The 15,677-nt window shown below is 37.7% G+C and overlaps 3 protein-coding genes across 7 annotated transcripts; 1 reads left to right on the forward strand and 2 right to left on the reverse strand.

The window, feature by feature from the left end:
- Positions 1-26: 26 nt before the first annotated feature.
- On the reverse strand, positions 27-3,377 carry mia (MIA SH3 domain containing). The gene is made up of 4 exons (XM_077505638.1): positions 2,268-3,377; positions 2,062-2,195; positions 808-918; positions 27-732 (listed from the first exon to the last, which is right to left on the reverse strand). Exons 1-4 carry the CDS (start codon positions 2,383-2,385, stop codon positions 709-711), a joined length of 387 nt encoding a protein of 128 aa, XP_077361764.1. The 5' UTR covers positions 2,386-3,377; the 3' UTR covers positions 27-708.
- On the forward strand, positions 2,799-11,090 carry bicdl2 (BICD family like cargo adaptor 2). Of its 5 annotated transcripts, XM_077505633.1 has the most exons (11): positions 2,824-2,902; positions 4,463-4,505; positions 4,580-4,906; positions 6,014-6,229; positions 6,422-6,538; positions 8,366-8,512; positions 8,668-8,814; positions 9,005-9,079; positions 10,347-10,429; positions 10,511-10,625; positions 10,744-11,090. In XM_077505633.1, the coding sequence occupies exons 3-11, from the start codon at positions 4,661-4,663 to the stop codon at positions 10,912-10,914; spliced, it is 1,317 nt and encodes a 438-aa protein (XP_077361759.1). In that variant the 5' UTR covers positions 2,824-2,902; positions 4,463-4,505; positions 4,580-4,660; the 3' UTR covers positions 10,915-11,090. The 5 variants fall into 5 exon arrangements, with proteins under 5 accessions (XP_077361758.1, XP_077361763.1, XP_077361760.1 ...); XM_077505632.1 differs by having other exon boundaries at positions 2,799-2,902; positions 4,463-4,906; XM_077505634.1 differs by having other exon boundaries at positions 2,820-2,902; positions 4,495-4,906.
- Positions 11,091-11,658: 568 nt separating this feature from the next.
- On the reverse strand, positions 11,659-15,568 carry LOC144006197 (mitochondrial import receptor subunit TOM40B). The gene is made up of 10 exons (XM_077504923.1): positions 15,425-15,568; positions 14,756-14,955; positions 14,490-14,557; positions 14,311-14,403; positions 14,116-14,217; positions 13,922-14,027; positions 13,017-13,139; positions 12,841-12,917; positions 12,664-12,766; positions 11,659-12,574 (listed from the first exon to the last, which is right to left on the reverse strand). Exons 2-10 carry the CDS (start codon positions 14,937-14,939, stop codon positions 12,432-12,434), a joined length of 999 nt encoding a protein of 332 aa, XP_077361049.1. The 5' UTR covers positions 14,940-14,955; positions 15,425-15,568; the 3' UTR covers positions 11,659-12,431.
- Positions 15,569-15,677: the final 109 nt, after the last annotated feature.

Here is a 15,677-nt window from a genome sequence, read left to right on the forward strand (position 1 = left end):
GCGTGATTTTACAAAGTCATTTTTATTTTTTTTTCTCATCTTAAACACTACACTGATGCATTGTTGTAGAAATTACATTTTAACCAACAATGATTATTTATTTATTTTTCATTTTCATAGATGCTAGTTCAACATAATGTTCAATGCAGTATCGACCCTTGAGCAGTTGCCGATACTGATACCAAGTGTCGATACCACTACTACTTTTAATACACAAGATTTCCCCCCCCCCCAAAAAAAAAAAACAATGACAGATCACGAGAACTAGATATCCCATTATTGCATTTTACCTTAAAATTGCATGAAATTAATTGTATTTTTTTTCTATTCTTCCAATTAGTAGTTAAAAGTTTGTAGTTCGTAATGTAAAATGGCCACAAGTGAGTACCAATACCTTGAAATAACTCAAGGCTAAGTATCAGCCCGATACACTAAGACAGTGTTTATTTGCCTAACATGTCATAAAGTGACAAATGTATGAGACTAGTTGCACTGCATTATATTCAAAAATGTTTTCAAAACTATTTCCTCTCTCCTAACTAAATAAGATAACCATAATATTTAAAAAAAAAAAAAAATGATGCAGTATGTTTCTACAACAGTGCAAAATAAAACAATAACTTTGCATTCGATTCTGCAGGTGTACCTAATGAAGAATCTGCTGTATAATCTTGTAAAGGAACTCGATCACCTCAGTTGGATCCCCTTTCAGTTACAGTAAAAGTCCCATTTCTGAAAAATGAAAGTGCAAAAATGAGGAGTTATGTGTGTGTAGTTGGAACACTGTGTTTTCGTGCGGTCACCCACGGTCGTCTTGACTTCGGTGTTGGCTGGCTGGAGAGCTTGAACCTCCTCCACCACAGTGCTGGGGAAGTGACCAAGCCGAGCTTCCTGTCCTCCATAATAGGAATCCTGAACCTGGCAACATGTGATAGATGATGGGAACAGTCATGGGTGAGGATTGGATATTATTATTATGTGCACGTTATGAAACATATGTGGACAGAAGTCTTTACTTTTCTAAAGTTGTCGTTTTTTTCAAGTTGCTGCACCTTTCATGTTCATGAATTTTCTATTCACTTTTCTCAAGGTGTTTCTAACTAGATTTTCCTTTCCTTTATTTTTTTTTTAATTATTTATTTTATTATTTTTAATTGTTTATTTGTTGTTATTTATGAATATTATATTATTTATTTATTTTTATAGTATTTTTATTATTATTTATTTAATTAAATGTATTATTATTGAGTTATTTTTTAATTTATTACTAGTGTTGTTCCGATACCGTTTTTTGGCTCCCGATACCGTTAACGATACCCAGCTTTGCAGTATCGGCCGATACCATACCGATACTTAAGGTTTTTTTTCCTCAATATGAAAAAGCTGTCCTGCCATTGGTTTAGAGCAGGGGTGGCAAACTGCAGTCCTCGAGGGCCGGAGTCCTGCAGGTTTTATAGATTTCCCTATTCGAAGTGCAGCTGATATAAATTAACAGGCTCATTATCAGGCTTCTGCAGAGTTTACTGATGAGCAGATCATGAATCAGCTGTGTTGAAGAAGGGGAATATCCAAAACCTGCAGGACTGCGGCCCTCGAGGACCGGATCTCGCCACCCCTGGTTTAGAGCATTCAAGGGCCAATAGAATATCTTAGATCGGCATGCAGTGAACATGTCACATATCAGTGAATGTCGTGCATGAGCAAGACACAAGATGCTGCATCCAAAATCCTATATTAGCGTTGGAATTAATGGTATCGGCATGTTACTTGTGAGTAGTCACCGATACCGATACCACTGTTTTAACGCAGTATCGGCACATCTGCCGATACCAGTATCGGTATCGGAACAACACTATTTATTACATTATTTTTTTTATGTACCGGTATTTAATTTATCCCCCCCCAAAAAAGCTGCTGTTCATTTTCTGTCCTTCCCTGATTTTTATTTTTCTCTCGTTGCTGCTATAAATAAGGGAAGACATATTTTCTTCACGTGGCGTAAACGCTAGCCGCAGGTTTCCCCGCCACATTCCTGATGTGCCGCTTTTTTATTTTACTCACACTGCCTGCCCAGAAGAGGTTGCCAGTGTCCTGCAGCATGGCGTAGACGTACACCAGCTGCCCCTGTCGGATGGAGATGAACCTGCAGTCTGAGGGGTCATAGTCCTGCACGGCACGAGCGATCAGGATAGCATCTGTCGAGAAATAACACAAAGACCTGAACGGACAACTCTTAACAGTCTTAGTACGAAGGTGTTCGTACTTACAGCTACATTCCGAGTCAGCACAGAGTTTTCGAGTAGAAAGTTTAGGCATCTGCCTTCCTGCATCAGAGTTTGGCAGCAAAAGCCAAAGTGAGAGAAACAGAAAGAATTTGCAAGGCATGTCTGCACCCACTGAGCCACTCTTCTTTCTTTTGTGGGCGATGTTGTGATGGTGCCTACTATTTGTACTTATTTGTATTTTTCCCCCGCCCCCACCTCAACCCCTTCCTCGCAACCTTACACAGAAGTCCTTTGAAAGCTTTCAAGTAGGTAAACAGGATGGAGGGATCAGGAGGAGGGTGTTGTGGATGCAGGCGTGCAGATTTGACAAACTCATGCTTGTTTTCTGACCTCCACACGCCCTCCCGTTTTTTTCCAGGTCAAATTGGCCCAGTGGACTCACACAAGAGTGAGGATTGCTTTGAGGCCAGCTCTGGGTGCTTTACTTCCCTGTTCAGCCACTAGGTGTCAGAGCATCGCTCCCCACAAACCCAGGAGGTGGAGCCTCTACCTGTTTTTTACATACTGTATATACTGCACTTCCAAGGGAACCAGCTGAGCCTCTCCTGTGCAAACACACACTCGCCAAACAGGAAGACGATTACTCTTTGGCGTGAGAAGGTTGTGGGGACTTTCGGGTAAGGCTGACTTTTCTTTTTTTCCTGATTTCTATGTTGAAAAAAAAAAAAAAAAAAGAGAGACTGACATCATATTTTAATCTTTTAATGTTGCTTTAAATATGACATTATGTACTTTTATGGCTCCAGATATTAGAGGACGATTGTGATGAGAAATAGGACAAATTGTCCAGATTATAGGGTAACTTATTTATAATGGCCAAAATCAAACTGCAAAATCTGATTAAGCGTAGCGCAAAAATTATGACCCTTTCAAAGATACATTTGAATGAACTACTGCTTTAATTCAGTGTATCACTGAACTGCATCATATTATAGTGGGGGCTGCTTTTGACTGTTTTGTTTGCATTACATTGCTACACGTGAGAGGCAAAATATTACAAACACTTCATACGTAAAGTACGCAATAAAAAAAACTGTAAAGTAACAGAATTTTACTTTTATTTTATTTATTTTTCTTAATTTTATCATTTAATTTACAAAAATAAACACTGATTTGACATGTGAAATTTAAAATAACACGAAATTACTGTAACTGTAAAAACACACAATATTTCTGTTCTTTTACAAAAACAACAACAAAAATACCATTAGAAATACTTATATTGATTGTTAATACATTCACAAATGTATTGTCATACATAAAGTACACTGTAAAAAAAACTGTAAAGTAACAGAATTTTACTTTTTATTTTATTTTTTTAATTAATTTTAGCATTTAATTTACAAAAATAAACACTGATTTGACATGTGAAATTTAAAATAACATGAAATCACTGTAACTGTAAAAACACACAATATTTCTGTTCTTTTACAAAAACAAAAAGAAAAACTCCATCAGAAATACTTACATTGATTGTTAATACATTCATAAATGTATTGTAATTTCACAAATATTTGCCTATTATTTAATGGGGAAAAAATGGAAAATTCAACTTTAAAAACCTTTACAAAATGAAAAAAATATATATATATTTACTGAAAAATTAACTGTAGAAATTTGTAATTTTACCATGATTTCTTTGTGAATTAACTTTTTTTTTTAAGTGAAATTATTTTTTTGTAATAACAATTTCTGTAATGTCCTCGAATCTAGGACATTCATTGGAATAATAATAATTAATTGTATTAACATTTATTTTGTGTTTTTAAGAGATCGTAACTTGCTGTTATTTTACAGTATTTTCTGCCAAAAATTATTGTTTTTCTTTTACATTTTATTTTTTTACAATATACCTGTAGCTCTCAAGTGGGATTTCATGTGCACATACTTAACGTTGTAGATAATCATATTATGTCATCAGTCTACCAAAGATGGTGTTCTGAAGAGAAGCATGGATTAAGTAAAGGTTTCCTTCGTGGAACTTTTGTTGACTTTTGGTGACGTGTAAGGAAGAAAACGTGGAATTCAGGGAGTGGATCCAAACAATGACTATAGTGGATCTGGCATTTCAGTCAGAACATAACAAAAGAGGATGTCAGACAAAAGAGTATGTGAGATTAGATTACTAGAAAACAGCCAAAGGAACCCTCATAATCTCTTCTGACCTGTATTTACAGTTGGATTGGGTTCATTACCTTGTCCCACACAGGAGCGGAAAAGGTGACTAAAACCAGCATCAGGACCACAAGGAAGAATCATACACAAGCATTAATTGGATTGCAAACTGTTTCCAGAGAAGAATTTCATCTGGTTCACATACCCACCTGTCAGATTTAAGATGATATCCTCCAACTGACTCCTGCAACCTCGAGACCATGTTCAGCCCCAGGAAGAGCAGCCTCCCTCCCCCCAGCCTGGAGGACTCCTTTTTCCCGCTCTCGTCTTCCTCCTCCATCTCGCTCTCCTTCGCCCTCCCCACATCCACGCCGGATCACGGGGGCATCGACAGCGGGGGCGGCATCGAGACGGACTTGATTCTGGCAGCCGAGCTGGGACAGGCCCTGCTGGAGAAGAATGAGGAACTGGCCGCTGCGCTGGAGGAGAAGGATAGGGAAGTGGAGGTGAGTGTACGGAGTACTTTAATACACACCTAAAACGCATACCGTAGCATTTTGCATTCTTGGTATGATCAGTGCAGCAAATCAAAACATTGAAAATCCCTCTGACATTTTGCATTAAATAAAGGCCACTTTTTTTTATATACAGATCTAATTACGATTGTGCAAGTGGAACTAATGTATTTGATAAGTGTACCTTAGAATCAGTAATACTGTAAATAAGAATACAAAGACAAAAAAGAAATATGACAAGAAACCATTAGAATTTCCATCCGCCCTCTTAATGACACTCCACTGACATGCCACATAATCACAGGTTGTCGTCAATTGTGATACGAACTACATGAATCCACAAATATGAATCCACAAACTTTTTTAACCATTTTATATAGAGGGCGTTAACAAATTTATTATAGAAATTATCAAATCGCAAGGTTGAGATGAGTTCTGTATTTTTATCATTTTGAGGAATGAGGAATTTTCAAGAATTTGCCTTTTTATACACAAATTTGGGTCCGCTACCGGGCAAAGTAGCCATCGGGAATTACAGGGGTTTTCCGTATCACCCCTCATCCACCCCCAGCAATAAATATGAATCACTGCATGTCATCTGCCGCCATGGGCACGCCTTTCCCCCGGTAATGAAAGAAATATTACAGTAATCGCTGGATGTTTTGCCCCCCATCCTCTGTTGACAATTTATTTTTATTTTTTTCCCACGCAGTCAGTGGTCGGCACATTTTGCTTGTCTGAGGACTTAGAAATCAATCAACCTCCTATTTAAATAAACAAACAATCATGTGCTTTTATTTACATTTAGCATAACAAATAAATGTACACTTTTGGTTAATAAATAAATAAATAAATAAATAATAGGCAAATTTGTGCTGAGAACAAGTTAGGTCAGTAATAGATAAGGTTAAAAAAAAAAAAAAAAGTATAATAAATGTCAAATACCTACACAATTGCTTTATTTAAGATGATTTTTAATAGTTTTATTCTTTCTAAAATTTTATAAGAATAATAAATAATAAATAAATAAATAAATAAATAAATAAATAAATAAATAAATAACGTTCCTGTCCAAAAATGTTGTGTTGAATGTGTCAGACGTTACAGCAGCAGAAGCACGTCCTGCAAAGGAGGCTGGAGATGAACGAATTAGCGTCCGGACAGAAGGAGGCCGAGCTGAACGGAGATTTAGCCGCCTTACGTTCGGAGCTGGAGCGCCATCACACCGAGGGGCGCGACCGGCGCAGGGATGAGAGCGAACAACTGACCCAGTTGTCCAACCACAACCAACGCTTGGTGGAGCAGCTATCGGAGGTGCGTTTGACGTAATAACCCAACGAGCAGGTTCCAATCCTCTAAAGTCGATGAGGGTGTTTTGATGACGCGGTCATGTGCTAAAGTTAGCGCCAGGAAATTCACAATGAGAGCAATGTGGACAAACAGGTTGAGGGAGTCTGGAATTCTTTGAACCGTCTGTCAACTTTTCCCCCTCTGCCACCCTTCTAGGCTGTGACGCTGGAACATTCTTTGAGGACTGAGATTCGTACCCTGAGAGAGGAGATGGACGAGTCCTCTTTTAGCCGGAATATCAGCTCTACACAATTAGAAAACACACTAGCAGAGGTACAAATATCACCCTGGCATACTTTCAATGCATGCTACACATAGAAGAAGAATCCTTTATACATTGACAATAGTTGATATGTTATTGTCTACAACTACAGAAAACGAGAGAGGGCCTAGTTCATATTCACTGCAGTTAATTACGAAAGTGTTTGATGGGGTTGAGATCAGGGTTCACAACTACACACTAAGCATGCCTTGCTTATTGCACTGGGGCACAATCATCCTGGAAGTGTAAGAGCATTATCTAAACTGTTCTTAACTCATTCACTGCCTTTGACGGAAAAAGACGTCAAATGATGCGGTGCATTTTTGCTGGGCTGGCAGTGAATGTGTTAAAGACAAGATTCAGGAGGAATAAGCCAACACCTTAACTCATTTGCTCCCAAAAACGTATAAATACGTTCTATCTTAAATATTACCATGCTCCCAAAGAGGTATTTATATGTTTTTATATTTTTTTATGCTAGAGCAAATAAAAGGCTTTGATGCAGCCTCTGAACTAAAGATAATGCTTCAAGCAATGGTAGTTATTACAAAAATGGTCAGCAGGTGGCAGCAGAGTATAAGAGACCAACCAGGGCCATGTTGCAACACCAGGAATGTGAATATTGATGAAACTTAGCTATATTCTATTGTGAATTGCTGCAAAACGGAAATGGATAGAAATATACTTTTTTTCTGATGAAAGAAGAGACTCAAATCTTTCTTTTGGTAGGCTCCATGTTTTGATAGCAATAGGACACAAAATCAGTCAAAATCCAGTAAAACAGCGAAAATTGTGCTGGGAGTGAATGAGTTAACAGAAGAGATCGCGATATTTTGCTTCATTTATTCTGCAGAAATGAAATAAATTTAATTACATTTCAAAATTGTATCGGAAATCTGTTTTAGTCATTATATAAGGTGTTTTGCTTAGTCCAAGGTCAGCGGGAATAATTACAGTTTTAAGTTTGAGTGAGTTTATATTGTTTTCTTCGTGCTCACAAAAAGGACATTTTAAATTGGAAATATATAAAGCGCAGGGTTATACTGGCTACATATAATATACTGCATAGAGCTGTAGCAAAAACATTTTGCTGCATAATTAAATAAATAAATGATTAAAATGCATTTTTTTTTTAAATTAATTCTTACCAATTATGTAATAATAGCTTCGACTTGTATAGGGCTTTTCAAGGGAACAAAGGACGCTTAACAAAAACCTCATAGGGGTACTTAAATTGGAAGGCAACCCTGTTATGTTCAAACATTAAGCAAAATCCATCCATTTTTGTTTACCTTGGGGGCGACCATTTTGCCACTTGCTTTTGACTGAAAATGACATCACAGTTGCTCAAAGTAACAACCAATCACAACTCCCCTTTCTTGTGACGCTGAGCCCTGAGCAAATGTGATGTAATTTTGAGTTGACAGTAAGTGGCAAAATGGCCGCCCACCGAGATGGATATTAACTCATATTCGAGGAAGTGCAGCATTAATCAGAATGTCGTGTTTAGACTAGTAGCATATACAAAATATTTTAGTAAATAAGATTTTTGAGTGGACTTCGTGTTTAAAAATTATCTTCAAATAAGATTGTATTCATGTTTCTTAATGTATGTTTTGGTGCTCGAGAATCATTATGAATTTTATTAAGGAGTGAGTTCCACAGATACCAAAAAGAATAGTTTCTTAATAATTCTCACTAACTTTCTGGAATGTTTATGGCGACACGTTTGAAACCTTTTTCACAAACTAAAGAATAACCTCCTGAGCCACAGCGATGCCTTAAAATGGAAACTAGCATGCATACATCAATCCTTTGTGTACTGGTCTTTCAAACAGAGTCGAGTTTTGAAGGGGCGCCTGTGTCACATGGAAGAGCAGCTGAAGGCCTCCCAGGAAGACAGCGACAAGCTGCGCTCTGAGCGGAACGATTTGAGGGACAGAGTGATGGAGCTTCAGGTGCAGCTGAGAGAAAAAGAGGCGGAGGTAAACAGCCGCTTTGCGACTGGGCGGCCTTTTAATCATGACGTCGCTAACAGGAAGTCGATCAACACGGCACTAACAAAGCCACTAACAGCACTAAATCCGTGATTTGAGATCTTTGAGGGACTCTCTCACTCACTGTGTGTGTGTTTGTGTAGATAGAGCAGGAGCAAGGGGTGGTGTTTGAGTTGCGTACCATGAATCGCTCTCTGCAGCAAAATGCCCTGAACCTGCGAGAAGAGAGCATCCTGGACATGACACACACACAACCTTTGTCACTGCTTAGTGAAATTCAGCAATCTCAGGTACTTACAGTGCACTCACACACACAGAAGCAACACTGCTACTTTTTGTGTGTACTAACCGCTAATGACCTATTTATTTCCTTGCTTTTGCTGATTTTAGAAAGAATCAATACCTGAACTTCCACTAACATGGCTCATGTATGAAATATGTATGTCTAATATATCCATCCCCACCGACCCCGCTCTCCAGGCCAAAGATGCCCTCCTAGCCCACTCTGTGGCGCTGAAAGCGAGAGATGATGAGATAGCAACACTTAAAGAGGAGGTCTGTAGCAACTTTGGACAACCAGCCTCTATATACACACAAAACAAAACACAAGGTCGACTTGCTCCCTGGTCTGGCTACCAGTCAATCACGGCAATTATAAATGAGGCATTGATTTGGAATAAATATCACGCTAGATGTATAATAGTCAGCTATGTGAACTGTATTGCTGTACATTAGAAATTAATTAATTGGTTGGAAAAAAACAAAAAAAAACCCTCTTAACTCATTCACTGCCTTTGACGGAAAAATACGTCAAATGATGCAATGCATTTTTGCTGGGCTGGCAGTGAATGTGTTAAACAAGGGTGGTTCTTGGGGTAAAAAATGTAGGGGTGTTGAACTCCTGACCAGGCAAGATAAATGTAACAGTTTTATATATTTTAACACAATTTCATTCGCACAATTATGGAAGGATAACAATTTTTGGTCATGAGCATTCAATCATTTAGCTTTTCAGTAGCATCTTGGCTATTAGCACAGGGCATACAGCTAGCTTCTCCAAAATGTTTCCTAGCTAGAATCAAGTGTTAGCTGACTGCTAACTACTACCTAACATAACATGAAGCAATTTGGTTAAAATACTAAACGACCATGCTCTATAATATTGTACTTAAAAAAACAAAAACATTTAATAGGATGTAAAGAATTAATTTGATTTAATGCTACGATTCTTTCTGTGTGCCCCCCTTGGCCACCAGGGGGAAATATATTGCTAGAGTCATGTAGATACAAACAAAGAATAGCACTTCTTCTACTCCTACTCTAACTGACTCAGTCAGATGCTTTAAGTAATTTTTCAGAGGATAAACATATGTTTATATTATCTGTCTTTTTGATAAATTATTTACAATTTGCTATTTTTTTGTGAAGTTAGCAGAATTGAGTTCTGCATAGCCTACATTTGTTCACAAAGAAGACTTTTATGCAACTTGCATGCAGGAATCATTTCCTACTTACCCAACACAACTCGAAGTTGTAGTTTATTGGCTCCAGCCAATGAAATGCAGTAAAGTATTTACTGTAATGGATGGAGACATGAGCATGGAATTATTTGAGCTATCTTACAGATATCGTATAATATACAAAAGTGTGATGCAGTAGGCTATGTAAATCTATACAAAATGGTTCTTTGTCAAGCTCACATAAGCAAATGACCACCAGTGTAGATTAGATAAAGGCCATTTTCATGAGAGGATCACTTTTAATGCGTTACACGGAGAACGTTTTACAATATCTCACGTGATTGACGTTTGCAATTTCTCAGTTGCAATCCCAACAAGCAGAACTGGACTCGCTGAGGGAGGAAATCAAACCGTTTCGAAGCAGTCCGGATGCACCAAGTTACAGGTAAACTACACAAAATTGATCAAAAATGACTTGTAATCTGGTATGTTCCGATATCATGCTAATTAACTCACCGATGTTCAGTTCGTTAGAGAGCGAGTTGGCCATGGTGCGACAGGAGAAAGACTTATTGACCCATCAGCTTCTCAACACCATCCAACACAAGGTGGCGCTGTCCCAAGAACTGGATGCTTGGCAGGTATGTCTGAATCTTCCTTCTATATCATATAACACATTTATATTGAATCTCATTATACTGTAGCGAGAGAAATGTCCAGCTAAAGATGTTTTTTTTTTTTCCTCAACCTGTCCGGCAGGAGGATATGCGCTTGGTAATCAATCAGCAGGTGCTGCAGAAGGAGGAGGACCGACTAAAAGAAGTCCAACGAGAGAGAGGAAGCACAGGAGGACTCCAAAGAAGCAAGTCGTTAAAAGTGAAGGGCGAAGTAGGAAAAGGATTCTTCTCGTCTCTTTTCAGAGACAAATAACACGTATGGAGACAGAAAACACAAGTTTTAAAGGGACAGAGCATCAAATTAACATTTTTTTGTAACATAACAACAAGCAAGTGTACATATATATATTTGTATTTATGGATGTACAGTAAAGTATTATGTTCAATTTTTATTGATTTATATTAAAATGTTATTTGGGACTATTTGTATATTTATGTTGGTTGTTTTGCCTCACAACCCTTTTTGAAGCCTGTAATTTCAATTAGAAAAATTATATTAAAAAAATTATATATATATATATATATATATATATATATATATATATATATATATATATATATATATATATATATATATAATGTCAATAAATCCGTTTTTATTTTTACTTTTAGTAATTTATTTATCTATTTATTTATTTTTTATTTAGTCATCTATCTATTTATTTAGTCATGTACTTATTTATATAGTCATTTATTTATTTATTTAGTCATTTATTCGTCCGTCGTCATGTCACGATATTAAAAGCAGCACATCAAGTTAAAAAGGCAGGTTGTATTCCATTTGTGTTGTTCTAGCGCCCTCTGGTGGCTAGTTTATTAGTACAGTGTGATTTTAAGCAGGAACGCGTTGGCGACTGCGGTGGTTATCAATTTCATAAAATAGCACTACATCATACCGAGGGGTGAATTATTGCTGCAGGTCCTGTCATGTCATGTCATTACATTTTGATGTTATCACTAGTGGATGTATCAAAAGAAAAAAACAACAATAGTGACATATGATATAAATAACAGTTTAATAAATTAAGTCCAAAAATGCTCTCACTTCCACATCCCACCTTTTTAAATAACATAAATTACACAATAAATAACACAATCAATATATTGATGACTGGAGCGTGCAATAGTGCATGTTGTATGATACAAAACAGTATTACGCATAGTCGCATACCTTCCATAGAATTCACTACTTGGTCCTCTTCGGTTGTATGTAACAGCACCTTTTGTTTACTTTTACACTCGACCGAACACACACAAACACTGTTTTTGAGTCCTTCTGTCTAATCCAAACACTTCATCCATCACCCCCAGATCCATTTATGTGAAAATTTAATTTGGTTAATGCCAATCGAAAACTGGTTTATAATTCAATTAACTATGATTGTGTTCCACTGCAGAAAAGTAGTTTTTTCTTTTTTAACAGTATATTCTTTTGTTAAAAAAAAAAAGAAAAAAAAAAGTCTGCACTCGTAGGTCCCTCAAATTTATGGTTGTGCCTCTCAAAAAGTCCACCTCGTAATTTCTGTTTAACAGGCCGGCAACCAAATCAGAAATAAATAATCCCTCGTCGTTTCAGAGGTAGATGGCAAGAGACGATGCACTGATTTCAGGAATTGTTCTCGGACTCGAGACCACAATTCTGCGGTATTTCCTGGAACTGACTCACCTTGAGGAATTGGGTCAGGATTCAGGAAGAAGCCATGTTGGCAGATTTCCGTTTTCCTTTTTTTTTTTTTTCCAGACACGTCACTATCAATATCAGCTGTCACTCTATTGTCCCACATTGACACCGAGACCGACTTGCAGCTTGTCACCGCGATGGTTTACAAAGGCACCCATGATCAGGGTGGCAGGCAGCGGGCTCAGGCGCTTTTCCAGCACGCCCCCAATAATGCAGCGACTGTTTATCATACCTGCAAGCACACGACACATAGAATTTAAATTATGCTTAAAATGATGCTCTTATGATTAACAAAACAACATGTACAATTAAAACGCAGACCTCGAAAGACCATGTTGGCCTCTGGTAGCTCCATCTGATACCCAAATGAGGTTGTGGTCTCCTGAGTCCTGGTACTGGCTTCAAATTCCACTCCTACTTGGATCTAGTGAGACCACACAAGTGCATTAGTACAAAAAACTACTTACATTCATTTGCATGTCATATTATATCCAGTACCTGCTTGTTAGCTCTATGATAGTAGCTAGCATGAGCACCTCCTTTCCCGGCATTCAGTGTTGCCACCCAGTTTGGTCCTGGACATAAATGATAGTGGGGGAAAAAATGGTGTGAGATCCACCAAAAGTTGACTCAATATTACGGCTATGTTTACTTAATTGACAAGGAATTCCCACTTGTATACTGTCCAGCCAATGTGAGGATTCCACCCTCTTCTGCTCTGCCTCTGTGGTAGACCAGCTCGCCTCCTAACACCAGACCAGATGACACACTCTGCAGAAAGTGAGCCACGAGGATAACTGCTCAAGAAAAAGACAAAAACAGAAATAATGTAGATTAAAAAAAAAATAAAAAATCAGGAGTTGAGTACGTGTATTGGTATTGTTGTAAAGAAAAGTGATATAAAACTTGCAATAAAAGGCATTTTAGTTCTAAAACAAAACTGACAGAACAACTAACCAGAGATCGTAAGTGCTGATAGGGCTGTGCAATTAATTGAAATTCAATTACAATTTCAGTTATCACTCTCCAGTCCATAATTGCAAAATTGGCATAATCGTAAAAAAAGAAAAAAAAAGAAAAAAGAAAGAACAGAGATTTCTATTTTTGAGGGTTTTTATGTATATATTTGCACTTTTATATTTGAAAACAACTAATTTAATAAATCATGTTTGATCCAAAAGAAACTATTAATTATAGTGTTTCAAATAAATGTATTTGTCTTAATATTTTTTTTTTTTTACATGTAAACATTTTCTTGTTTTGCACCAAAAAACAAACAAACAAACGAGCATCCTAATCATGATTTCAATTATTACCAACTTTATCGTGATGAATATTTTCTTCATAAGTGCTGATATCAGAGTTAATCCTCATGTATTCTAATAATGAAATGAAAAGGCAATTATGTAGCCTGTAAACAAACACAGTGCAGCTCAACTTCTGGCAAACAGACGTCATATCAAACTCGGTTGATGTATTATACATTGGTGTTGTTTCATTGTTATATGCACATCTATAATGCTTAACAAAACTGCTGTTGGACAAGATAAATTGTGCTGGTGAAAGTATTTGGTCTCACCTGACTCTCTAAGCACGTCCGGATTCGCCACCGTCACCGCAGCAGTGAAGTCGCTCCCCCTGTACTCCGTTTCAAACTGCCACGTGACAAATTGGGACTGCTGGGTCTGAAGCACAATAAAAGTGTGTTTTATAACAGAGTAGATTTGACTTTACAGAAGAGACAGAACAAAAGTTTTTCTTTTTTTTTAATACCTGGAAAACCGATCTGGCTCGTACACGCTCAGTGAGATGCAGCAAAGCGTGAGCGTTCAGACTGCCTGAGGAATCCATCTCGCCAATTAATGCGGGGGCATCCTAGCGGTAGATGGAAGGATCAATATGTAAGTTGCGTGTGTGTGTCTTTACAACGCATAGACAAGCACAATAGGGATTCACGCTATACTGTACTTTGTCTTTACTGTAGTCGTCAGACTGCAGGTGCTCTACATGGAATCGATAGTACGAAGGGCTGACGGCACTGAGGTGGAGGGTATGACTGACCTGAAGACAAACACAAGCGTGACGTTTTAGCTCATACTCACTGGCTGCACCTGAACAAAATTCGAATGAAATCCAACAAGCATCACCTTGAAGAAGCTGCTCAAAGTTTTATTGACAATCATCTTGACACCTTCAATCTGTTGAGGAAAAACATCTAGGAGGAAGAAAGGATAATTAGTCATATAAGACCGAGTAGCCCTTGATAACCACATTTGTTAGCTTCAGCTCAAGTTGAAATGGATGAAAGACCCAGCTCATTATACGTCAATTCTTGTATGATCCAAGAACTTTATTAGTCTTGTTTAAAAAGGGCAAAATAAAAGGTAATGTTGAAATTGTATTCCAGGCAAACCTTTGCAACTCCTGTGCAGGGAGTGAAAGCTGCCTGGGTTAGGTAGTCGTCCATCCCTCCTCTCCCAGCGTGGCGGGCTGTACCAGTGAGCAGGATGCGCGTCCCAGCGAGAACTAGGGGGGTCCGTAGAAAAAGGCCAGTTCTGGTGGCCCGGACCGGAAGACAAAGCCAGAACACTGCCCATGGGGCTGCAACGCTTCCTGAAAAAGAATGAAGCATACTTTTTTTCTTCTTCTAAATCTCAGTTTTACTTTACAAAAATCACAACATTAAGTACACTGCAATAATTTCAGACTTCAAACATAAGCTTCATCAAAATGTATCCCTTTATATTCTTATGCAATTTTATTCATTTTCACGACTTGAACTTGAATGTGCAAGTGTACCGAATGTTGTGGCTGATAAATGTAGGATGTATGAGGAACAGGGCAAATAAGTATGAGAACCGTATGCTCAGTTTAAAAAAATAAAATAATAACAATGCAAATGCAAATTTATGCTGGTGCAGCAATTTAATTGCCAACGCCCTCACATAATGTGCAGAATTCAGAGAGGATGTTAAACTCGGGTGCATCAGTACCGTTAGCTTGCATGACCTTAGCATCTGCGAAAGCGGACGCCTAAGTCGTTTTTTTTTTCTGCTGACGACTTCAAACCGGATTAAAATACCTTAAATTCCTGGAAGAAACCGTGCGCGATACATTGGAAACACTGCCAAGTTGAGTGAATATGAAGTATCGCTAGGAGAAAAAAAAAAATGAAGGAACTGATCCTCCAGCTGTTGTGTGTCACTGCATAACATGTCCCTAGGAAACATGACCGGAGCGACATCACCAGGTGTACCTAGCTTCAAAATAATATGTATATTTTTAATATTATTTGATTTTATCATATCTAAAACATTTTAAATAAATGGTGTAAA

Source organism: Festucalex cinctus, chromosome 18, assembly GCF_051991245.1.
Source record: "Festucalex cinctus isolate MCC-2025b chromosome 18, RoL_Fcin_1.0, whole genome shotgun sequence".
NCBI classification, from domain to species: domain Eukaryota; kingdom Metazoa; phylum Chordata; class Actinopteri; order Syngnathiformes; family Syngnathidae; genus Festucalex; species Festucalex cinctus.